Here is a 25,235-nt window from a genome sequence, read left to right as displayed (position 1 = left end):
TGACCTCAACCCAATAAACAAAGCATTTTCATTTCTCTGTCTAAAGCAAACTTAAAGCAAGTCACCTCGGCACGCTCCACAGACAAACCCATACACAAAAATACAGACCCAGGCTTTGTATCCAAGCAGATTTAAGTACAGAGGGGGCAGCAGAAGTTTTTGCAGCTACCAACGCATGGCATGTCTCGTTCTCAGTCCATAAGAGCAGTTTAAAGAGATGCAATTGACTGTGTGCACAAAACCAAAAGACAGCCCCCTTTTTTTTTGTCAGGGTTCTTCTAAAGCATGGCACTCCCACCTCAGATTTTCCCTGCACTTTGCATGGGGGAGCTTCCTTACTTCCTGCCTTACTCTGGTGGTAAACTGACAAGAATGTTCTTCGTGAAATCCAGGGGAAAGATGGCCTTACAGTAACGCACGGTTTGCGCATGTGAGAATCAGTGACAGCGTAATCAGAATTCAAAGAAGCTTCAAAGCAGCGCCACGCAGAGCCTCAGAGGACACCACAACCATTACTGTGGAGGCACAGCAGACAGGAAATGCAAGCAAGTTGTGCACAGCCAGAACAGAAGGCTACAGAAGCAGCGCCCTTCTCTCCATCAGTCCCCTGGCAGCTGTAGCTGCAGAGACATGAACAGACATGGAAGCTCTTAAACCACTTGCAAGATGACCCACAGGCAACAGCAGTTTACAAGGACTAATTAATGAGGCCCAGCTGTTGTATTTTTGACCCACAGAACTCAGAGATTTCAAAAATGAAGCACTGAAAGGCTTCTGAAAAGTTTCCACATACCAAAGATGTGTAGAAGGCGCATCAGGCAAAAAACAATGAATGTGTTTTTAAATCCATATTTATTTGCAGCCTTTGCAGAGATGAACACAACACGGCTTCAGCATCGCAGCCCAGCCCGGCCCGCTGGCTGCTGGCTCCGGACAGCTGCCACCAAAACGACCTCAGAGGTTATTTGCACCACAGCTGCCATCTGTAAAATTGCCAACCCTCAGAGCATCACTCCGATTTTTGTGCTCACCATCACATACAGCTCAGGTTTCTGAGAACAGAAGTTACCTTTCATTTGGGAAATGAGCCGAATAAATCAGCAGTAAAAAAAGAAATATCTATTAAAAATTTCTGAGTAAGCAACTTCACTGCAAAGTAAAATACAAACAGGCTGAAAACTAGCAAGGAAATTCAGGTACTACATTCAATCACCGGTGATGCACAGTAACCTGAGTTGTCCCTTTGGTAATGCAGCTTCCGAGAAGGAAGAAGCCTTCAGGTTTGATTGTCTTTCACAGAAAGTTTTGAAGTTAATTTTAGTGCTCATAAAAAGAAGTACCCAGCTGATAACACTGGGGGCCAAATTACTTCCTTCATCAGAGGGGCACCCACGTCAGAGGCGAGCAACTGCCAGCCACTTTGTGAACTTTGCTGTTGCAATAGCATCAGCATCAAGGATGTAGAGCAACGGGGCTGTACAGTCCTCTACAGACATCCTACTCGTGGTCTGTGCCAGGACTACACAGCAAGCAAACACAGTGTGCAACACAACTGAGATAAGATTAACTGGACCAACATCACCAAGCTCTTTTGCAGAAGGCAGAAAGGGGCAAGCATTGAGCTGCCTCCACCTGGTCCAGGGCTGAGCAGTCCATCAAGCCCTAAAAAGACCTAAGTCAGAATCATTAATTCTTAGCAAATTCTTATTCAAACAATCTGGCAACAAACATTAATTTTTATTGGTTTCCAGTGACAGGACAGAAAAGAACTAGGAAGCCTTCATTAAGCTTCAGTATGGGTTTAGAGAGTTGCTAATCAACTCTTAGTGCTTACACACCGGCTATAAACGCTTATAAGAACCAACGTGGGCATTGCAATTTGGACAGAAGTGTTCCACATCTTTCAGAGCATCAACGCAAAAGGGAATTAAGCAACAACCAGCTATGCACCTGCAAAGAAAAAAAAACAACACCATACTGTTTTACCACTTGTTACATACACAAGAAGGTTAAACCACATTTCTGTCCAGGACAAAAAACACTTGCTGAAAATTTCCTACCAAAGCTATCCACAAACTGGTGCCACAAAGCTTTAGGATGAACACACATGCCTACAGAGCTCAGCTGTTATCAACCTGCTTTAAGGTCCTGCAGGACTTCCAGCCAATGCAGTCTCTTCAAACCACCAAGGGTCAGAATGAGAGAATGACATAGCAACAAAGCTGAGACTACAGGGCCTTTACTACAGCTTGAACTCTGACAGGTAGGAGGACAAAAAATGAAGTGCAAATGTGAAACAACCTACCCCAGCAGGAAGAGGCCACCACACGACAGCCAAGTCAACGCTCCTGACTCATAGCAGAGACGTGTCACGATCATCTGGTTACAGGAAGGGCAACTCATCTGAACTGGGCGGTCATAGAACAGCACTACGGGTTGCTGCACATACACAGTCTGAACTGTAACTGAACAAAGAAACATTTTGTTTATTCAGTGGGTAAATAAGGAAGAAAAGATAATCAGCTTCCTCTGAACCACAACCAGCTGCTGTTCTGAAATACTTGAGGCTCAGAGCAACGAAATACACAGTGACAAAGAAATCACCATGACGTTTCCTAATGCAGAACACTTTGTCTAAGAATAGGTCTGTATTAAAACCTGCGGAAAGGCAAATTATGTAATTTATCTAATTGTGCTCTGTATGTATCGTGAGACTTGGCTGATCTGATTTCCTGGTTAGGTAGGAAACACCTGTCAGCCACAATCCTTAAGTTTCTGCACAGCACCTCTGACAACAACCTGACCCCTCTTTAACGCGGTACAGTCAGACCTGAGGCTTACCAGGTGTACTTGTTGGCATAGGCTGTCCTGAGTACTGCGGAGGGTTCATTCCCTTCCCATCTGGTCTGAGGCCAGGTTGTGGGACAGGGTAGGGGTGAGGATAGTTCACATTGATTCCTACTGTCTCCTCATATGAAGGTGGTGCAGATGGGGCAGGAAAGCCACTAGGAGCAGACATGATATCTAGAACATAATAGAAAAGAACATCATAACAGAAGGCTTTATTTAGAGAAGGCAGCAACTTCTTTCAGACAAACAGCAGAAAGTAACTAGATCAAAATGCACATTTTGCAGCACAAACTGCATGTAATGCTATCAGAAAGACAAAACATAAAAGTTGATCTCAATATTGATGTTGTTCTTTCCTTCTCTTTATCTTTTCACAGTTTTTACACATCTTTCCACCACCAGCCCTCCTCTTAGAAACTAAAAATGCCACAGCCAGGACATTATGTGTCCTCATTACTGCACTAAGCTATCTGGCAGTTTCTCCCAGTTCTCTAGAACTGTACTTCAGGTGTCCTCAGCCTCCTCCAGAAGCAAGAAATACGACGGGCTGCACAGTGAGGCACAGAGGCACATGACTAACATGAGCCTCATTTGTGCTGAAGTGCAAATAATTGAAATAGAGCATAGATCTTTGCTGCAGCGTGAAATAAACGAGTACTTATACTGAAGGAAAAAGAAACCCCAAACAACTAAGTACATCCAACTCAATTCAGATCCTTTACTACTCAGCTAAGTTGAAAGTGTATCCTTTTGGCTGCTTACCAAGGTTTCAATCGACATGAAACACAACTTTACCAATTATTACTTTTTTACAGAACATAAGCATGCTAACCATTGCCTTTTCCCAACAAGCGTTAACCTAAAGATCAGACAGCAGTGAAAACAGACGTCAGAGGGACATTCCAGGAAGAATGTTCAGCATTTCAGCTCAGGCAGGACTCGCAGCCTGAGTTGGCAACATGTTCCATCCCCTGGGCAACCTCAGAAAGGCACTGAGAGACTTTCCACAGTTTCCATTTGTATTTCACTCACTGCAAATGGGTACAGAGCAGCTTATACCCTTCATCATGATATCTTTCAGATACTCTTATCTAAAATGCCATTGATACAGAGTTACCTGGGAAGAGCAACCAATGTCTAACACCTGAATGCAAAGAGGAGAAGAAGTTAAAATCACAAGCCAACATTGGATCATACCAAAATTGAGTCTAATGGACCCACGTGGGACAGAGATGAATTTCTAACAGGTTAACACACCGTACCCAGATGCTTATGAAAGGACACATCATATGAGGAGTAGCTGAGGACAGATGGTTGAAATGGCTTAAAGCTGCCTTAAATCAGGGGAACTCAGCCAACCAGGAGCTGGACTCAGCCATCTTCGTGGGCTCCTTCCAACTTGGGGTATTTTGTGGTTGTATGAAACAGCAGTAATTCACTAATTAAAGATAATCTGAACTTACATGACTGAAATAAACAGGCACAAAAGAGCTGATGGCAGAGGCAGAAACAGCCTGCAAATTTTGTCTTCTTAAAGCCCACTCCCGAACGCTGCTTCCAAATGCCTCAGAAGGAAAGCCTGGTGGCGAGCACTGCACTGTAAGAAAAAGCAGGGATAAGACGTAACAAGGAAGTAACCGATGCCAAAAGGTTAACCTACTGGTTTGCGTACATGTGACTTGCAGGTAAAACACAATATGCAAACACTGAATGACCAATGCACAGACTGAATGCAGGACCAGGTCTCTCACACGGATACACAAAAATTTCCACGTACATCTGGGAGTTTCAGATCCAAATACCACTCAGCACAGAGAAGAACTGAGCAGTTCTTGCTTCTGCTCCCTGACTCTCACAACCCTTCCACTTCAAGCCGTTAGAAATGCATGCAGCAGGACAAAGACCAGCGGTTTCAGCTACCCATCCCACTGCATTTTTCTACTTTTCATAGAACCTCTTGCATTCCACGCACACAGCAAGGCACACTGTGCCCAGCTGCACTAACTTTGGGCAGAGGAGTCTCCGGACTCCAGAGGAGTAATGAAGAGCAGAAGCACCACCTCCCTCCTCCAGATTTTTCTTCTTGCGATTCTTTCTTGAGAGAATGAACACCCACATCTGCTCACACTTTCCCAACCCAAACCACCTCCATTACAAGCACACGCTGAGGCGGAACAACATCTGCAGGAGGCAAAGCACCCTTCCCAGTTCATCCCTCGCTGCAGAGATCTGCTGCTCCATATACAGAGCAGAACAATGTTGGCATAAAGAGAAGAAAATGTCTGTAAGGACTACAGCATTCAGAAACCACTGCTGGAGTGAAACCGGCTCAGTAGGTGAGGTACTTGCGATAGCTGGAGACCAGGAAGCAGCAAAGCAATGAATTTTACCAACAGAAGGATATTCTCCTGTCCACTGGGGAGCACAGCACAGCGCTTTGACACTTTTATAATGACACTAAAGCCATATTACATTTCAGTGAATGAAAAGCTTCTAGAGCTGTTGTGTATATAGCAAAGGTCAGAGATACGCAGCAGTTTTTGCATAATTTTGCACTTCGGAAGATCAGATCTCAGTTAATTCAGACTCCTTCCTTCTCCCCCCGGTTAATCCTGAACTAAAAGCCCATGCAGAGGTGTGAAACCAGTCTGCATTTCTCCCCAGTTAGAAATGCCACAAAGCAGTTTGCAGGCTTTACCTGGGGGAAAAAAAAAAAAGAAAAGAAAAGCACAATACCTGGCTAAACTTCCATTTAGTCTTTATACTGGATAAAGTGAACTAAGTAAATCAGAACGTGCAAGGTAACCACCCGAGGAGCTCATTAACCAAGGGTTCGTTATGAAGCCTTCTATCACAGCCCAGGGTTTGCACGGGATGAAAATCCACCAACAGACCTGTGCCTTGGAGCAGCTCAGGGCAGCTGAGCACTGCAGGTGGATTCAGCTGCTCTATCTCATCAGAAAAGACAACTGCCTGATCATGTTACGGAGTTATAGACAACAACCCTCAGAACATTTGGTACACGTTTGATTTAAATATAAATGTATTTATTAAAATACAGGTAACATCTTATCTTGCAGTCCAACAGCTGCACCACCGTTTGTTCAGCCAGCACAGCCCCCCCCCCCAAACGGTGGTTTTGAAGAAACCAGGCAGTTTCTTCAGAATGCCAATTCAAATGTCAAACTGTAAAGAGGACTTTACTTATTAATCAACACGGATACAGACAGCACAGGGAAAAGAAGAAAAATAAAACGTCTTTCTATGACACCCAGAAAGTACAAAGGCATTACTCAACACGCCCCAAAGAGCAGCACATTGCCCTGCAATAATCTACACCTGCCAGGAAGTACACACCCACGCGTTAAGTCGAGCTGCAGCCCTGCTCCCCCCTGCCGGCACCCCCCATCCACGGTGTGGTCCGCCAGCTCCATCTGCTCACACCTTTCAGCTGCCCGTACCGCCGGGCAGGGAGCACTGCTGCCCACACCTGAGCTGGAACGCACATTTAGTACGGCTTTTTTCCGAAGGATGCATTCCCCATATAACGAGAATTACTGATACTGCCCAGATCCGTTTAAGATGACATGGTTTAGAACTGCAGCATTTTTCCTGAAGACAGGGCACGGATAAGAACGTGGAGAAATACCACTTTCCTAAGGACAAACCGGAGAATGAAACACAGGAGGGGATCCCCACTGCAAGCCACCGAGCAGTAAATCACCTCATTCGCACCTCAGCCCACGAATACAACCGTCCCGCAGGCAGCGACCTGCTGCTAATCCCGGCTTGTTCCCGGAGGGAAGGAAATCCCTGGCACCAGCAGAAAGACGTTTGTCTCACTTGGATTGGTATACACAAAGATGATGGCTATACACCACTCTACCACCTGATCACTTAAGGCCAGTAAAACATCGGCTGGGAATGCCAGCAGATTTGATGGGCCGGGAGCACATAGGTGAAAGAACAGATTAGACAGAAGGAAACGGGAATTGGAGCTGTGACTAGAAGCAAACAAACGGAGCAGCAATTGAGCCGGATAACTACGGCAGAATCTCCCATCTGTAGCGCAGCTCACAGCGAGTGGCTCTGCAAGAAGAGCACAGATTTCAAAACGTCTGCGGTCGTAACTTCCAGCACCAACACTTCCAGCCCCGAGATTTACGGGCAATGCTTCTCAGTGAGCAATGCTGCCGTTTTTGCTCTGACTGCTGATTTGGGGCAGTTTCACAGCCGTCCCCCTCTGCTCCCAGCGATGAGGGCAGCCCCAGCAGAGCCCCACGCCGGTGGCCGCGGCTCCCATCTCCCTCCGCTCCTTTGGTGGTGCTCTTTTTTGAAATTATTATTAAGGAAAGAAGTTGTAATTCTGGAGCATAGATAACTGCCAAGTATTACAGCAAAGGGTATAAAAATAAAACCGAGTATCAGTCCCTCCAACATCTATCAAGGTGCGGTTCGTTAATAAAACAAGCAAACGAACAAACACAACAAGAACGAAGGAGCCCCAGGATTACAAGACACGCTCTTCTCGCAGTACCGCACGCAGCGCTTTGCTGCCCTCCGTCCCTCTCAGCGTCAGCTCAGAGGGGTTTCAGCTCTCAGTACCGCCCCAGAGCAACGCGCGCGCCCTGCGCTGCCGGCTCTCCCTGAAAGAAGCCTGCGGACAGCAGGAAGAGGAGATGATAACCCGCCTCGTTAACCAGGCTGCAAAACCTCTCGTATTGCTTTGGCGCTCGGCGTCTACGGGACTTATCCGATGAAAAACGTTACTCGGTGAGGCAGTTCAGCCGGCGAGGAGATCCTCCTCCTCTTCGTGCAGCCTCCCGGCAGCTGCGCCTCTGCACCCGCAGCAGCGGGAACTCGTCCGCTTTTCTTCCTCTAAGGCAGGCGCACAAGAACAGATTTCCAAACCTAGGCCGGCCACGTCAGTACCGCGTCGTCTTTCCCTTACCCTCATCTCAAGCTGAAGCTTTCCCTTTTCTCTATCTCAAGCTTTCTGTTTCTCCTCTCCCCTCGCAAGAGCCCCGGCTGCTCTCCGGCACGGCGAGCGGCAGCTGAGCCCGCAGCGCGCCCGCGTTCAGGTGCGCCGGGGTAACGGCAGGCATCATAAGCGTGAGGCAGCGGCAGCCGCGCCACGCTCGGACACCGCCCCGCTTACCCGAGCTCCGGAGCGCAGCTCCCACCTCCCCCACCTGCGAGCAGCCGCCAAAAGCGGTGCGCGTTTCTCAGACGGGTACTTCGGAAAGAAACGCCACCGCGGGGTTGCGCTGAGCAGCCCGTTCTTAGCAGCGGCGCGGCAGGTGAGCACCGCGTTGGCTCCGGGCGGCGCCGCTCCCCGCGGGCGGACATCTCCGTGCTGCAGCCCGGCCGCCCGCCGCACGCGCGCTCCGCTCACCCCCCCCCCCCCCCACAGGCGCGCGGCCGCGGCCTCCGCCGTCCCGGGGTCACCGCCGACGGCCCGGTTGTGTGGGGCGGCCGGAGCGACCGATGGGAGCCGAGCCAGCCGGACAGGGCCCGTCGAGGGGCGGTGCGGGGCTCTGCCTACCCGCCGGTGGGCTCGGGCCCGCGCGTCTTAACTCTCCGAAAAGGGAACAAAGTCCGCCCCGACAGAACCCGACCCGGAGCAGCGAGGCTCCGGCCGACGCCCTCAGCCCTTACCGCCCCACAGCGGATCCGTGTCAGCCCTGCTCGCCCGCACCGCCGTCCCGTAGTATTTGTCCCGTCCCTTTCCCCTCCCCGTCCGCTCAGACGAATCACAGCTGCTGAGACGCCACCGGCACTCGCTGCTGATGGAGCGCTACCGTCCGGTGCTCGGGGCGCAGCGCCGCGTGCCGCCCGCGGCTGCAGAGCGGAGGACCGTCGCGCGCCGCGCGGCTCGTGCAGCGCTCTGCCTCGGGGACATCCAGACTGAAACAGCGATCGTCAACTTCCCTGCCAGCTGCAGTGGCGGAACGCACGTTTCCGAGTGCGAGGAGGAAAGGGGCCTCCCCTTAACTCTAAGATACGCCTGTGTTACCTGGTTCTGTTATTTTCGCCAACGCTACACGCAACAAAACAAAGAAAACTATCAAAGAAGCCTCCCAGCAGACACAGCGACTTTAACCAGGGCTCTTAAAAGCACTTCATTGGATTCAGCCCCAGGAAACTTGCGGCACAGTTGCTCGTTTCTCCATCCAACCGAACGGCCCACAAATACCTACTGAAATAAGGCAGAAAATGATCACCGGGCATATCACCGTGTGAGATTCAATGAGCATCGCTTCCCTGCTCTAGCTGAAGTGCACCAGTCGGCCGGATTTGTTACTGAGAGCTTTAATCTGTTTTGGACTGGAAGGAGTCACCAATCCCAGGGGACTCAGCAGGGACTTTGTTTGGCTTTTTGGCTAAACGTATCTAAAATCCATTAAAGTCCTATTTTTGAGTGTAAATCCTTCCCTGGACCTCACCCCAAGAAATACACACAAAGCTTCAATTCAAGTCGTCCCGGAGGCAGCACTCAGGTTACATAGGACAAAAGGTGCTCTTAATCCAAGTGACAAGAACTGAACTCTGTAGACAGAGCAATGAGAGTTGCCTACAGGTATGTGTACACAGGGTTTGCATCAGATGCTGCAGTGCGAGAGCAGTGTGAATATTCTGGGAGAGAGGAGGGAGGACGGGTAGGGAAAAGGGAAGAAAATGTGTGATGGGTTTTGCTTCTGTTTTGATTTGGCAACATTTAGTCCTTCTTAGCATTTGAACTCGAAAGTAAATGTGATTTAGAGATGACTTTCCATCATTGTTAAGAAATCACATGATGATATTTATCATATGATCACATCATGACATCTATCTCAGAAGCAGAATGTGCCCCAGACGTGTTAAAACTGGAATAACTGTGCTCTTTGTAACTGAATTCCCTTTGCCAGGTGGATGTGAGCAGCTGAAAAGCTGCAGCAGAGAGAAGCCGGGACTGAATGCACCTCCTGGGGTGAAGGAAGGCACGAGCTGCACCACAACGCCTCCTTACTCTGTGTCATGTATGTTGCTCACATCTCCACACAGCCTGTCTCCTGCTAAAGCTTTTACCCTTCTCTGGGACCCCAAAATCATTACTGCTTTGTCCCACTGCTGCCCTCACCAACTGTCCATGTACAACTGGTGGTTACAGTCACGGAATATGAGTTAGAATAGATTGGAATCACAGAGTTAGAAGGGACCCTCAGAGATCACTGAATCCAACTCCCGGCTCCATGCAGGATGCAGGAGGAAACGGCTAGAAATAAGCAGATAAAGCAGCAGATAAATCCTGCTGAGCTCCCCTGCTCTATGAGCTGTTCTCTAAGATGATAAATATAACTTGTTAAAAACATTTAAAGAGAGAGAGAGGAAAGGCCACATGGCAATTCCAGAAAGTGTGAGTAGGTTCAAATGCAGAAATCCCATGAGAGCTCCCCTCCATCTCCTTTCTGGCAGAGGGAGGTCCCAGCAGCCCCACGCTCCATATTTGGCTGTTGGTGCTTTTCTCCACCCCACTGCATCATACAACAGCATCAGGAATCACTAATGTACACAGAGTATTGTATATGCTTTGTCATCACGTTAATTGCAGGTATTTCATGACAGGACACCAGCAGATGTCAGTTTAATCTCAAAAATGAACACCTGTATAGATAGATTTATCAGCTTTTGCCTCAGTGAGTTTCCACCAAAGTAACTAAATGAGGCTGAGAATCAGAAGTCGGTGTGTGTTCAATGTGCCAAATAAGTAACCAAGTCTTAATGTCACCTCCCTTTTCTCCTGCCTGGAAATCAAAGGATTGCACGCACACAACTTTTTTGGTAGTCATTTTGCATATGCTAATTTGTCAATGCAACGCAACATGAACATGTAATACAAGAAGAATACAGCCAGTCATTTTGTAATTGCAACTGTCAGTCAATATCCTGTCCCACACAACAGCTAACATTTAAGCCACTCATAGGTTTGCTTTTCAAAATACAAATATTTTAAGATAGAAACAGGTAAACTTGGTAAGGCTGGAAAATGAAAACAAAGCAACAGTGCCATCTAGAAACGCAATGCTGAAGACAGGAAATATTTTGGAAGATTTAAGTTGGAATTAATGAACCAAACCAACCCAAACCTCCACAACGATCCTTCCTACACCATTCACTGCCCCATGCATGGGCTGGGGAAGGCGTCCCTCCAAGTCCCAGGGCATGAACTTCCAGAGGGGATCAGTGCTGATGAAAGACAAATTACCCACACTTATAACGTCAGATGGTGCTTAATCAAAATGCAGCTTCTGCCCAGGGGAATGTTGGCTGCAGTGCAGATTGAATTTTAATTAAACTGATAGAGGTTAGTGCTGATTTTGTCAGTTGCAAATCTTTCCTATGAAAGTCATAGCTCATTTAGCTCCTCTGTAAGCTAAGTTCCTTTTAATGTTAGTCAGTGTACAATGCCAATGTAAATCCTCTCCTGTTTTGCTAACCATTTACGTAACTGTTCAAGTAAACCTAAATAATCTCCTCCCATCTTGTCCTTTTTCCTTCCAGGAAACTCAGATCCGGGGTTTGAGGGCTGCCACGAAGCCGGGAACCTTCAGTGCTCACTGCTCTGCGGTGTTCATTTGGACATTAATAACTTCAGTTATCCCCAGATAAATTCAGTGCATGGCCCAGGGAGAAGAGAAAAAGAGAACAGAGAGCCACAAATACACCCTCAGCTTCAAAAACTGTTTCATGAGAAGAGAGACCCCATGACTGAGTCTTGCAATTCTACCAGCATGGGAACTGTAGGGAAACAAAGCAAAAAGCCCCCTCGTATGACAGATAAGAGAAGTGATGTCTTCAAGTCAGCTCTCACACACATCATCTTGCGTAAATCTTATTTCTCAATTCCTATTTTCTTCCAGTGTCTTTTTCACTTCCCCTGGTGATGGAAACCAAAGGGATGTAAAGGGAGAACTATCTAAAAGATGTTCCTTCTCTTCCAAGCATGTGCCCTCCTCATTGTACATGCTGGGTTAGCATGACTGCTAAGGGAAAAGATTTGTTCCACTCTCTGCAAGCTGGTAACGTGCTGGGCACCGTACCTGGGAAGGGCTGGAACAGTAATGGGTTTGTTACAGGAAATGGAGAAGCAGCACAGCTAGTTGGAAACTGTGAGTGATCTGCTGGGACTGGAATGGGTGAGGACAGCACTGCTAAATTGATCCAAAGCCAACACCAAGACTTTAACGTCCTGACTTAAGTTGGTTAATTGCTTCCATCAATTCTAGATCCTTGATTTAAAATTAATTATGGAGAAAATAACAAAGAATTTTACTTCTGATAATTCTACAACTGGTAGCATGCAATTCATATCCCAGCAAACAGATTTCTGCTTCCTCAAACGTAGGGGCACAAAGCAAACCAGATAACTGCAATCACAGAATCAGTGTCCCAGAAGAGGGATTGCTTGCATTCAGCCACCAACTCGTACTATTCACCTATTGCACTACCAAGCAATTTGATGTCGTGCATACATGCACACGAAATAACCTCCCTGCAGGACTCAGACATAACGTGTCTCATCCATCAGATGGCGTACGTTGCGCCCAAAACGCTTCACAACATCAGACAAAGCCTTACACCCCTTACTGAAGTTCCTCCACTGCTCCGTACCATCACAGAGAGCCCCAAACCCGACCTCAGCAAACCCCGTGGAAAGCCGAGTTCACAGCTGCAAGACGAGGTGAATGGGCAGGAAAAGAACGTGGATGTCCTTTTGTTGAGGATGATTTTATGGGACTGTGGCTTGAGCAAACACTGTGGACAGCCCGTTATTTGTTAGTGTGATTTGTAGCAAGAAAGGAAAAAGATAACTTTAAAAGTCATTCCTATGTAGAGGTGGAAGTTAGATCAGTTGTTCCCTAAGGATAGAACACCCCCAGCCATCTCTAAGCCCTTCAGCAGCTTTATATCCCATACATAGGATTTATGCAGTTACATTTCTCATACATACAAAAATGACTTTTTAAGGCACTCAATGCCATTTATAAGCAGAAAAGGTGTATTAGGACAGACAGTACTTCAATGGATAAGTACACCTATTTCCTTCCTTTCTGTTTCCTTCCTGCACACACCACTCTTACAACAGATCCCTGCATCCTTTCCAAGTCGTACAGCAGCTGTTTTCCCCCAGCTGCAAGAGCTCTCCGTAGCCACTCACACCTACCGGCCTTGCTGCACAACAGAATAACCCTCAGCATTATCTGTGCTCCTTTCTTATTATTACTGCTATTATTGCACTTTTACAGACAGATTCTTTCCAGATGATACAAATCCCCCACATGTGAGCTGAGGGATAATTTTCTCATGGCTCCGTCAGGACAGCAGGACTCCCATCACACTCCCTCCTTTTAGCTCCTTTACTGCCTACATAGAAATGTACAACAGCTACCAGCAATTACAGCACGACACTAAAAAATGAGCTTAATTCTCCTTTCATTCCCATACCCCAGGCACTGCAATCTGCCGCTCCTGGGGCAGAATCTCTTATCTGAGCGCACTGCTCCAGCTGTATAAAATACAGCCCTGGGAAGAAGAGCTGACGGATAACACCTCTCCGAGTCACAAAGGAATGAGGACTCCCATCCCTGTTTCTATGCACAGACTTCAGTGAGGAGGAAGCACCACCTGCAGCACCGTGCAGAGAGCGGAGGCAGCTGTACCGGCGGCTGAACCCCCCCAGGAAGGCCCTAAAATGAGAGATGCCCATCAGTGTGAATGAACTGCCATCTTCCTCCTTCCCTAACAGCCTGTAAGCACTGCAGTGTAACTCCTGCTGGAAAACCTGCACTGTGCAGTTCAGCTGCTGATCACGTCTTCACTTTAATGAAATTGTTTCCATTTAATGTTCATTACATTGGCAATTTGCTGCCGACAGATTCTAATTTCTGTTACCAGGGGCATTCTGGACATGGGGAAACTGCACGTCCAGCTCTCGGTCCGATCCTGCTTTGTGCTCCCTCATTCACTGCACTGCTTAAATCATTACTTCTAAATTGCTGTGCGATGCTCAGCTCTGTACCACAGGCTGCTGTGACACCGGCTGCCCTTCCAACAGCTGTGCAAAACCAAGAGCCCCATTTACCAACACAGCACTTCTGGGAAGTGAATGTCAGAGCAGCTGCAGCGATCTGCACGGCACTGAAATCACTCGAGTGCCACCACTGGACTCCCAGGTAAGCACTGCTGACGGAATGTGGAGAAATAGCTTGGAGCTATTGAAAGATTGCAGGGATTCTGATTGCATGAAAAATCATAAAAATAAACATTGTTTTGTGCAAAAAGTCACTGAGTTGGGAATCGTTTCTCAAAGTTTGATTTTGTGTCTGCAGCCTGGAATTTTCCCTGAACACAACAATTGTGTGGAGACCAAACACGTTTCTCTCTGAAAAAGGTGTGTTTGGTTCTTGGAGAGTTTCTTACACTGTCCTTGGAAATGTACAACAGGCAGAAATGATTCAGAGCCCCCCGAGCTTTGCTCACATGGCCAAACTCCCCCCGTCCTCCTTACTAAACCTGGGGACACTTACTGCCCTTACACAAAACCTGTGCTGGGGCTTTGGCTGCTGAGCCAGCAATGAAATAATCTTCCACTTCATTTTTCCAATTCAGTGTTCTGTGGGACATCATCACAAACATGGGAGTGTGCACAACCAATCCTTTGAAACCATCAGGGCTGCCCAGGTTTTGACAGCTTTATTAGTGCAGCCTATTTACTTCTGTCTTGCATATGAATTTCCAAACAAATTATTCACTACTTAATTCCAAAAATGAGATTTTGGAAAGGTCCATCAGTGACAGAAAACTTTGCAGGGGAGTAAGGACATTTGGGAAGGATAGAGAAAGCAATTACCATTCAATTCAAATTACCGCAGTCAGTTCGCTCAGAAAATTGCTTTACCCAATCTGGAACATTTCAAAGGACAAAGGGAGCAGAAGGATTTTATCTAAAGGCAAACACTCAATAGTTCACATTGCTGCCTTCCCGTTTTTCTCCTCAGGCCAGCAGATAAAAGGAACAAGTGACGGACGCTTCCCTCCCCAGCAGGAGATGGCCAACGCGGCACTGACTGCATGCAGTGCTGCATAAGGTGGCACCAATGTTGATAAGCTGAAGCTTTTGTGCAGGAGGAGGGCACAGACTGAGGGAAGCAACCAATGCTCTGCGACCAATCGGGCACTGACAGCGCTGTGTGTGAGCGCCCCACGAGTACGGGTTAGACCTCATAAACCAACTTCAACAGGCTGGGCAGCTCTCCTGTGGCCATCAGAAACAAATTGCCAAGTTGTTTAAAGGGCTTAATTACCTTCAGCCATGCCACAGATAGAAAGTGACCAACAGAGGCTTTGCTCCTGCACGGACTGACTGGAAAACAGAGCAGGGCTGACGCTTCTGTCTGCAGAAAGGAAACACAGCAGTTTATCAAAGACATCTCCCAAACTTTGTTGTAAAAGACTGCAGAGATTGCAGCACAACAGAAACAGAGCAAACACGGGCTGTACTGCCCAGCACCCACTGGTGCCAAACCTCTGCTACCCGCAGAGCAGTGCCAGCCACGTTCTGGGCACCTCCTGCAGACCAACCTCTTTTTCACCAAGTTCTATGAAGCAGAAAATGTGAACGCGTTCGGCCGGCTGGGATATTTTGAGCAGCGGATGAGGAGAGGGAAAGGAATAAAAATAGCTTTGTTATCATAGCCCTTGAAAGGCTGAATTGACACAACCAAAGGCTTAAATTTCCTCTGTAGCTAAATGAAGAAAATTTAACCTTTCACTCCTCCGCGCTTATATTTTAAAATTGCCTGGGGTTTTGTTGTTTGCCCTTTCATTTTCACTAAGTATTTTAAGGTCTGCTTGGCGAGCAGCAGAGCTCCTTCTTTCACACTGCAGAGCCCAGCTGGCACCGGCGTGGGGCTCTCCCAGCCCCCATGGAATGGGCAGTTCCCAAATGCCCAAAGGAGCACACCTGCAGCAGATCTCACCTGCTTCCCTTTCCTCTCCCCCTCTGCCCTGCAGTAAGTTTAAATGCAGCAATGAGTGCCTTCAGTCACAGACTGATTAACATCATTTCAGATCTGCTCCTTCCCCTTGTCAAGGCTGACATTGTTTGTGATTCTGATCGGACCTGAAAGAGTGAGAGCTGTACTTTACAAATGGTCAGTCAGCAGTAGTACATCAAAACAGAGGGTCCTCCTTCCAAATGGATAATACTAAATATTCATATCTAGGTATATCCCTAAAATGCAGATGAATCATTTTTATGTGAAAATAGTAGCATCATTTGCTGCTGTAAAACCAAGGTTTTGTTTGGAGCTGATCCAGGCAAAATAAATCTTTAAAAGGGATGGATAAAATGCCAGCAGAGGTACGTCTGAGAGCTGGGCACCCAGAACTGCAAATTCTGGCAATTACAGGATTGTGGATGTAATCCAAGATCCTCGAGGTCTGAACTTCACAGTCTGAGCAGCTACACTTGGGGTTACACACTGTGTGAACCACAGGGAACAGAGGAAAGGCAGCTGACCTCTGAGAAAAGGTTTCTTCAAAAAGGCAAAGTAATGACTGTGTCACAGAGAAAACACCGTCCGGGAGAATTTTCTTGACGAAGAGACCAGGATGTTTAAAATGTGCATTTTGTACTGCTATCTTATCTTTGATATGGTATGAATTTCCAAAGGAATCATTACAGAGTGGTTTAATTAAAACCTTCCGCATTGATCGAAGTACACGAAGCTCCACGTAACACAATATCTGTATTAGCACAGCTACTACAGCTTGACCTGCTGTCCGTACAGGGTAGGTGGAACACAACCAACAAGCACATTAGAACAACACGGCTCAATAAATATTGGATTCCAAGTCCAACCCAGTTCCATTCTCCCTCCAAGCAGTCTAACAAAACAGAAATTTAATTGGATTAAAGACGGATGCAATGATGTATTCCAAAGGGGAAAATTTAACAAATATAAATGTATTCCACTTAGGACTGAGCTATTACCCTCACAATTAGTTGGAAGTGTTTCTTTTTCCCCCCTCTGATCATATATTTTTGCTTCCTGCAGGCACGACTATAATAACGAAGAGCTGATCAATATCACGTATTTACTGAGAGCTGATGGCCATTAGGAAGAAGAGCTTTTTGGAGCTCAGGATAACTCGGATTGTGCACATCTTGAATTCCACAGTCATACAGCGCATCTCCTTACGGTGCTACGAAGGCAGCACTTCAGTGGGAAACGTTCTTAACACACAGAAGGAATACCAGGAGCCAACACAGCAGAGTATTTGCCGTAGGGCGCTTTGCACGCTGCCAATTGCTGCATAACCGCTCTGAGTGCACGCAGACAGCCCGCGTCACACAGAGCCCCGGGGCAGCTGCAGCCCAGAGCACACAGCAGTGCTGCCACAGCTGGGCTTCCTCACCAGTGACCACACTACAGAGCAGATCCTTTTCTGACAGTTAGTTGTCATCAAACCCCACATGGGCCCTATTTTCAGGAAATACTTAATAAGAGGCTGATTTGATTGGATAAACACATGAGCTCATATCCACCCAAATGAAGAGAATGACCTACTTCCACTTCTATTTCAGGCTCAAGGAAGGATTGCACTGTTCCAGCACCGCTGTGCTGTGAGCTCAGTGCTCACACAGCCCTACTCCTCTGATTGACTTGAATGTTCTCAGAGGCCATGGCTTCGAGCCCAGAAGAAAACGTCATTGCCCTGACTTTGTAATGGCTCAGGACGTCCCGTCCTCCACCCCCATCTCCTCCCCAGAGAAAGAGATACCCCAAAACTTCACGTTTCCTAGCAAAGATCCCCTGCTCACCACTGCACACTTCTGTCATTCTGGCCTTCCTGATGGCAGCACACACTGCAGCACAGCTGTGCTCCGTGGGGCAAATCAGATACACCCAAAGACTTCTTATTTTCATGTTTAACTTTTGCCCATATTTTAGTAAGGACAGAAAAATCCTTCACTATAGAAGTCCACACCGACGAAATGAAAGAAGCATTGAAGCATTTTTTAAGGATACACTGAATTTAAATATATATATACACACATATATATGTTGGCTTTTTTATATTAATTTTTCATTCTCTTTTACACCAGAGAGCTTCAAATCATCACAAACCAAATCCATCTGGCTCAGAAAAAAAGAAATTAGGCATTAATGAATATCAAACCCACAGGAAATTATTCTTTCCAGCTTTAAAGACAATCACATACTTGTGTCTTGGAATGAGCAGCACTTCCATTCTGAACAGTTTGTAGGGATTCAGTTTCAAGATGGCTCCAGACATTCAAAGCAAACAATGTAAGTGGGCACAAAGGCTGAGGAGACGAGGGATTGCAGTTCTCTTGGTATGGCAGGGAAGGATCACACTGGGCTTTCCCCTGGAGAGATGTCCCACTGCAAGGCAGCGCGTCACAGCGAGCACACAGGACTGGCACACTGACATTTGTACAGCACACTTACTGTGGCCTGGGAAGCACCTCCTGCAGGAAGCAGAAACAGGCTGATAAAACCCCGTCAGAATGCAAACAAGTTCCTAAGCAATCACCATGAATTTCTAGCTCTCTTTCAGCTGAGCTGAAGTACACAACAAGACACACGGAGCAAACAGCTATTCCTACACTGTACGTTGCTAAGTTAAACATGTGCTTTGAATGTGTCAGTGAGAAATCTAAGATTTGTTTGGGTTTCCCCAGAGAACACATTCAACATTTAAACAGGCCGAGAAGACCAGGCAAGACACACAGCCTGAGGAGGGCAAACAATCAAAGAGAGGACCACCAACCTGCAGACACCTGTCAGGAAAGGCGATGGCAGAGAACCAGTTCTGAATCACCCAAAAAAGGCTGCTGGTCACCATCCAGCTCAAGAAAGATTTGCTTGCCCCGTTCCAAGGCTTGGGGCTCACCAAATACTCCAAAAGGAGGGATCTCCAAGTAAAGACCTTCCCTGGTGGCAGCCAGCCCTTCAGTTGACGGTAGGGAGGGCTGGAACCAGGTTTTTGGAATTGCTGCCACCTGTGCTCCCAGGGCTGGCTGTGTCCCTTCCTCAGGTGCTCAGTCATTGGTTCAGGCTGTGACTCAGCAATTCCCATACAACATCTAAAGAGACCTTTTGTTTATCTGAACATGCTGACAGCGGTAAAGGTAAATGTAAGAGACAAGAGCTTCAGTTCCAGTCTGCAGGATGGGTTGTGTAGCTGTGTATAGCTTCAAAACTGCCTACAGACTGACTCTGCTCTCTTACTACGAGTCATACCTACGTACCAGGACTACTTTGCAATTGCGTTGTCAACACCTTGCAGGTGCTGAAGGAAGTGCAGCTCAGAGGGCACAGAGGGCCGAGAGCCCCCATGCCGCGCTCAGGGATGGGCGGCCTCCGGGCAGATGTAGGATCTGACAGTCAGCGCCTGCGCTGCCCCACAGCTGCACACACCAACTGCTCTGCTGTCCCCTTCCCCGAAACAGAGAACTCGGAGCCTTCTTTTTCGTGTGTAAATTTAAAAAGTAGAAAAATGTGCCTGCAGTGTGGGGTTGCTTTTTTAATGCAGGTCGTAATGCAGGCCCAGAGAACTGCAAGGGCTGTGAGGGGAGAAGCAAATCGATGCGTGAAAACAAAGCAGAGAGAATGGAAATGGAAGAGCCTGACAGGCAAACCGTCCTGGATAAGGACTTATTTGAACAGGTGAATGCTGAACACCTGCATCTCTGCTGGGACAGGGATGGTGGGAACAACAAGGAGGTTCTCTGAGATCCTCTGGGAAACGTCTGTGAAGAAAAGGGAGATCAGAAACCCTGACCTGCAGAAGTTTTCTGGCGCTCATTCACTAAACACGGGTTGCAGAACCACTACCAAGAACATCTCAAAAGCAAAAAGTTTCTGAGTTATCCAGAAGAGCTCCGTAAGGCTGCCATTACCACTGCTCTCACCAGCCAGCTCTGCCGCGATCGCATCGAGCACGAAGGCCGTGACCCCGCTGCAGCAGCTCGGGGCTCCAGGGCGGAGCGGCCCCCGTTCGCAGCCGTACGAAGAGTTCATCCCCGCAGGTTCGGGGACCTCAGCGCGATGAACTCCGAGCATCACCGCCTGCGGCCCCGGGCAGCTCCGCCGGGCGGCACCGCTCGGAGAGCGGCGGACTGAGGAGCGGCGCGCGCCGCCTCGTGTGGAGCAGCGCAGCCGCGCGCATTGCACGGCGCGTGCCGCATTGCACGGCAACGGCCGGGCCCGGAATTCCGCCGCAGCCCGTTCCCCCCCCCCAGCTCCCCTCCTGTAACTGAGCCCGACAAGCGGGCGTCGTCTCCGCTCTCCGCCGGTACCAGCGAAACCATCAAGAGACCCTGAGCTGGGCCGTTCGGGACCGCACGGCGGGAGCGCGGGCAGAGCTGTCCCGGAGCCCTCGCGGTGCGCAGCAGGCGATCCCAGCAGAGGCCCCACCGAGCACAGCGGCTCTGCACGGCCCTCACGCGCCGTTGCGGGGCGAAGAGGGGACGAGGAAACGCCTCTGCTGGGGTCGCCCCGCGGCACGGACCAGCGGCAATGCCGGGAAGCGGAGCGGAACCGACCGCGCTGCTCCGGAAAGGAGCAAAGGCGGTGGGCGGAGCGCCCCGACTGGACGGCCCTCCCTGCAGCGCAGCGCAGCACCGCCCCTCCCGTCAGCCGCTGCCGCCGAGCCGCGAGCGCAGGGTGCGGATTGGCCGCCGGGTGGCACCGCCCGGCCCCGCTGTGAGGCGGCCGTCGCGGCCGCGGTGGCGTCGGAGCGGGCGGTGCTGTGCGGCGGAGCTGTGGCGGACGGTGAGCGCCTCGCTCGGCCGGGGCGGACAGGCGGTTGCGGCGGGGCCCGGGCTGTTGGGGCGGTGGGCGATGCGCCGCGGAGGCGGCGGCAGGAGAGACGCGCGGGGTCCTCCCCGCGCCGAGGCCGTTCCCCGGCCCTCCTGGGTGCCTCCGAGCCCCTCTTTGTGTCCGTGCGCTGCCGGCTCGGGGCGGCCGGGGAAGGGGCAGCGCTTCGTGCCCCGGGGGGCCGCGGTCGGAGCGGAGCCGGGGGGTGTGAGCTGCGGGAAGCGGGACGGCCGCGGGCCTGGACGGAGCCGTTAAAAAACCGGCATGGGTCTGAAGAGCTACCTTGAATGCCTGCGTAATAAGGTTTGCTCGGTAGACTTAGCGCTGTTAGAGTTTTGTAATGCAGTGGGAACCGAGCGGCGGCACGGCACGGCATATAGCACGGCACAGAACGGCACGGCATAGCGCGGCGCGCTGCGGGCTCCGGCCCCGCTCCGTGTACGTGGGCCCGCGCCGCCGTGCCGGGGAGCGCCTCCCGAGCCGGCACGGCCCCGGTCGCTCAGGGCCGCGTCCAGCTGTGCGCGGCGAGGCCGTCCCCATGGCAGGCGGCTGCGGGGAGGGCACCCCGCCGCTGTGCTCAGCTTCCGCCCTCTGCTGAGATCGCGTGCTGCGGCTGGGAGACCCGCGGCGCCGCCCTGCCCTCTCCATCTCTTTTGCGAAGCGTTAACTGCAGCGGAAAGCTTTAAAGGCGGCTCCTGGTTAAGCGCCAGGCGGTGTCAGGGCTCCCGTGGAAGCTGCGCGCTGCTGTGAGGCGTCGCTTCTGGGTTCGGTGCTGCTGGAGGGCTGTCTGCAGCGAGTTAGCCGCAGAAAAGCCTTTTTAGCTTTCTCCCCTGCTCGTTTATTCCTCATCACAAGTGGAATAAGGGTTGTGGGGGAGCGGAGGCTTACACCGAAGGTTTCCACCGAACAGTTCCTTGCTTCTAAAACAGCCTCAGGCCAGGACTGGGTGCGATTTGGCTTTGGCAGAAAGGTGGCATTGAGCTGGAGCTGACTGAGAGGAGGAGTTGTCCCACAGCTTCTCTGGAAGTATTGAAGCCCAGCCGTGCTGTGCTGTGACCGTGGGGCTGGCAGCAGGGGCTGGGCAAACGAAGCAACAGTTACTGTTCCTGTATTCCTGAGCCAAAGTCACTTCAGTAGCGTTCTCTCTTTTCCCCTACCTTGTTCAACTCGCACTCTCCTTTGCAGTATTCCACCTGAAGTGTCTTAAAAAAATAAAAAGGAAACCACTTCTGCACCTCAGACTTACTGGCAAAGGACTCTGGATGGAGTATTTGGGTGTGCTCTACAGGATTTACAGGATCTGAAGCTTTTTCCTATGGCTTTTGGCTTTTAACATAGCAGTGTTTCTTCTCAGAAACACACCTGCTGGTGTGATGGCATCTCAGCAGCAGCAGAATCTCAGCCTGCCATCACGGGAAACTCCTGGCAGCCTTGAGCAGAACTTGTCCCCCAGCAGCCTGCTGTGACCGAACCTGGCTTTGTTTTTCCTTTACCTACAGCTTCTGAATGGGTTAATAAGGCTTCCCAAATGAAGCTGAGAGCAGAAGCCGGCATTGGGCAGGAAAAAGCTATTATTTCTGGAGCAATGGCTCAGCGCTGCTGTTTTCGCTGCTTGATTGCTAGGAATGCTGTAGGAACCAAGGCAGGCTACTTGCAATTCCCACCCGTTAATCTGACGTATCTAATGAGTAAATGTACTTAAATGTGTCTTAGAGTAAGCAGGGTGGAAGAGAGACAGCTCCAGCAGCACCACCAAGTACACACAGGTGTTGCTAGCAATTCTTTTGAAAACTGGGGATTTGTAACTCCTTATCACTTACTGTAAAAGCGGCAGATGAAGTCAGTGCTGCTCCCAGTATGTGTATGGGCACATCAGCTTGGGTAGGCTTCAAGAAAAGGTGAGTCAGAAAGCTAGTTGTAATCTGCTGTGAGATCAGTTTAAGGGGATCTGCAGAATATAGCATTTCTCCAGATGAGAAATGGACTCTGAAGACAATGCAGATTTCAACCAATTGCTGGTGTTCTGCATCTAGCACAACAGACACCGAAGGGCTCTCTGGAGGTTCTTACTGGTGTAGTTACAGTGTGCACGTGCCACCCTGCAGACAGAATTAATAGCTTTTATCAAGGGAGCTGCAGCTGCTCACCTGAAAGCCTGAGACAAAACTTTGTTAAAAAAAAGTAAAGTGTTTGTAAAAACCTTGCTTAACTTGGGTTACAATTAAAACTTGTTAATGGATGGTCATGTCTCATAATTACTTCATCCTAAGGTACATCTGCATGGTGTCTCAACCTCTCAGTAAAAATTGTTACTTCTTAACAGGTTGAGATTGTCCATCTCGAAAGCAGGTCAAGAGCTGAAATAAGTCTAGCCTTCATTTGCTTCGGTTTGGTATATAAACTTCTAAATTCAAAGGCAGTTTGTGAAGAAATACCTTAAGACGAGCATGGGCACATTCAGCACTTCAAGCTTCTCATGCAGGAGACTTGTGTGAGTCACAAAGAGGATACCAACCATAAGCACTGCTGAATATAGCAAAACAGCACAGCCTCATTAAATGTCTTTTTTTTTTCCACTGCAGGAGTCTGAAAATACAGTGAAGCCTGATAGTGCAGGCAGAAGAGTCTTTAAGAAGCTGGACAATCTGACATACTAACCATGTCTATTACGGATCACAGCCCCACCACGGGAGTGGTGACTGTCATTGTTATTTTGATTGCTATCGCAGCTCTTGGTGCCTTGATTCTGGGCTGCTGGTGTTACCTGCGGCTGCAGAGGATCAGCCAGTCTGAAGATGAAGAAAGCATCGTGGGCGAAGGAGAAACCAAAGAGCCCTTTCTTCTGGTGCAGTACTCTGCTAAAGGACCTTGCGTAGAGAGGAAAGCTAAGCTAACTCCAAATGGCACAGATGTACATAGCTAACTTGGAGTGACACATGGACTATGGTTATGATGTGTGTAACCAGCAGAATCTCTATACTGTGAAGAACTTGGACACATGCACACTGCGCATCAGAAAACACCTTGATGAGACTTTTAAGCATTGTCTGCAACTGCACACACTGAGAGGTTGCTCTCTGCATCAATTGTAGATCTTCCTCCACGGCAGGAGCTGACTCATTTGGCATAAAGTCCATTGCTGGCAATGGATGCAAGGATATCTTGGTGCAAAGAGACTAACAGCATTTTTTTGTTACTTGAATGTTCAGCTGAGCCTATTTTGATGGAACTACTACTGTAATGTGAACTACTTTACAACTGTGAACTGTAAATAGGCTGCCAGAAGCTTTTTGCTTTGCATTCACAGCATATGAGAATAGCATGATGCAACTGTACATAACACATGGGGGGGACACATGAACCACAGCTGTAGATGGGAATCTTGATCTTCAAAACCAGATGTGTGGTTAAAGCTTGCTTTTGCTATTAACTTCTGAGTGCACAGCCAAAAGTTCAAAACCTCACCAGCTTACTAGACTGGTGTAGAATACTTCCTTTAGAAAGGTGTAGCCCTACAGTAACATGCTGAGGGAAGAAACAGAGGAGCTTCACAAAAGGAAATAACTTCCGTTAGTTGCAGCTAGGTATGGGTTAAGCTGTTGGCTGCTAGAACAGACTTTGCTAACCACAGGGCAACTGCAAGGAAACTGCCATTTTGATGGATTCTGACCTGGGAACTAATGATGGTCACTGAACCCTTGGGGTGGTCCAGAGGTTTCCAGCAGTGTGAAGTGGCAGTAGAGCAGGCTTTTTCTCTTCTGTGTGTCTGCATGCTGAAACCACAGAAGTTTTTACTTATTAAAACTAGCATAAATGCAACTAATGAATTTTTCCTAGGACCTCCGTATAATTAGCAGCTTGGGTATATGTAATCAAGATATTAGTAACCTGCTGTAAAAAGGCATTTTTGACTAAGACAGTCAGCTATAGAATTCAGTTCATGTATCTTGTAAATGACTCTTGGTTTAACTCCACAAGATACGTTTTAGTCTCTTCTATGAGAAATGATGTTGATAGGGAGAAAGATTTCTGGTTTGTTTGCAGTCTTCAAGCTAGCAACTGAAAGTACTTCCAAGCAAGATCTTTTTATTTCTGGCTCTGTACTATAGTTCAGCTACTGAAACTGTAACAAGATGTATCAAATAGGGGGTTCTAGACCTCAGATGCTTGGGAAAGGGACAGAGCTAAGCAACCAAGGCCAGCTTGCCTACCCTAGAACCATTAGGCTCTTTCAAGCATCTTTGTGCTGAATTTCATGTTCAAACACTTAACTGCCTAGGATAAAAATTTACTGTAACAAATTTGTTTCTTGAAATATACTACAAATAATCAAATCTAACTTTTTGTTTTCTTAGCTCACCAGGAAGTGATTATTGCTGCTTGTCCCTGTACATATAAAATAACTAAGTAACATTGGCTTAGCAAGACAATAATGGCATTGTCATAGTTAATAAAGTCTTGTCCCTTCCTTCTAAAGTAAGATGTTGTATTGCA

At 48.5% G+C, this 25,235-nt stretch overlaps 2 protein-coding genes and 1 long non-coding RNA gene across 11 annotated transcripts; 2 read left to right on the top strand and 1 right to left on the bottom strand.

The window, feature by feature from the left end:
- Positions 1-833: 833 nt before the first annotated feature.
- On the bottom strand, positions 834-20,463 carry LITAF (lipopolysaccharide induced TNF factor). 7 transcript variants are annotated; one of them, XM_046900549.1, is made up of 5 exons: positions 18,119-20,463; positions 4,314-4,447; positions 2,842-3,024; positions 2,306-2,465; positions 834-1,950 (listed from the first exon to the last, which is right to left on the bottom strand). In XM_046900549.1, exons 3-5 carry the CDS (start codon positions 3,017-3,019, stop codon positions 1,842-1,844), a joined length of 447 nt encoding a protein of 148 aa, XP_046756505.1. In that variant the 5' UTR covers positions 3,020-3,024; positions 4,314-4,447; positions 18,119-20,463; the 3' UTR covers positions 834-1,841. The 7 variants fall into 7 exon arrangements, with proteins under 7 accessions (XP_046756505.1, NP_989598.1, XP_040503238.1 ...); NM_204267.2 differs by lacking the exon at positions 18,119-20,463 and adding an exon at positions 8,509-8,536; XM_040647304.2 differs by lacking the exon at positions 18,119-20,463 and adding an exon at positions 7,542-7,929.
- On the top strand, positions 8,605-14,161 carry LOC101751635. Its single transcript, XR_006931509.1, has 3 exons — positions 8,605-9,430; positions 9,759-9,869; positions 11,392-14,161. It is a non-coding gene; the product is annotated as an uncharacterized LOC101751635 (long non-coding RNA).
- Positions 20,464-20,618: 155 nt separating the features above from the next.
- Positions 20,619-25,217, top strand: SNN (stannin). 3 transcript variants are annotated; one of them, XM_015294151.4, is made up of 3 exons: positions 20,619-20,696; positions 23,065-23,232; positions 23,324-25,217. In XM_015294151.4, the coding sequence occupies exon 3, from the start codon at positions 23,401-23,403 to the stop codon at positions 23,662-23,664; it is 264 nt and encodes an 87-aa protein (XP_015149637.1). In that variant the 5' UTR covers positions 20,619-20,696; positions 23,065-23,232; positions 23,324-23,400; the 3' UTR covers positions 23,665-25,217. The 3 variants fall into 3 exon arrangements, with proteins under 3 accessions (XP_015149637.1, NP_001289109.1, XP_004945146.1); NM_001302180.2 differs by lacking the exon at positions 23,065-23,232; XM_004945089.5 differs by lacking the exon at positions 23,065-23,232 and having other exon boundaries at positions 20,619-21,044.
- The last annotated feature ends 18 nt before the right edge of the window (positions 25,218-25,235 follow it).

The sequence above is a fragment of the Gallus gallus genome, chromosome 14 (assembly GCF_016699485.2).
Source record: "Gallus gallus isolate bGalGal1 chromosome 14, bGalGal1.mat.broiler.GRCg7b, whole genome shotgun sequence".
NCBI classification, from domain to species: domain Eukaryota; kingdom Metazoa; phylum Chordata; class Aves; order Galliformes; family Phasianidae; genus Gallus; species Gallus gallus.
Note: the sequence above shows the minus strand (reverse complement) of the source record. Positions and strands in the feature narration are given on the sequence as shown.

What these genes read in the sequence shown, in the direction of transcription:
- SNN (NM_001302180.2), top strand. Translation starts at nt 23,401, where the DNA reads ATGTCTATTACGGATCACAGCCCCACCACGGGAGTGGTGACTGTCATT.
- LITAF (XM_046900549.1), bottom strand. Translation starts at nt 3,019, where the DNA reads ATGTCTGCTCCTAGTGGCTTTCCTGCCCCATCTGCACCACCTTCATAT. An exon ending in TATGCCAACAAGTACACCTG is followed by an intron (nt 2,466 to 2,841) that starts GTAAGCCTCAGG and finishes TTCTTTGTTCAG; the next exon opens with TTACAGTTCAGACTGTGTAT. An exon ending in GGTGGCCTCTTCCTGCTGGG is followed by an intron (nt 1,951 to 2,305) that starts GTAGGTTGTTTC and finishes TTTTCTTTGCAG; the next exon opens with GTGCATAGCTGGTTGTTGCT.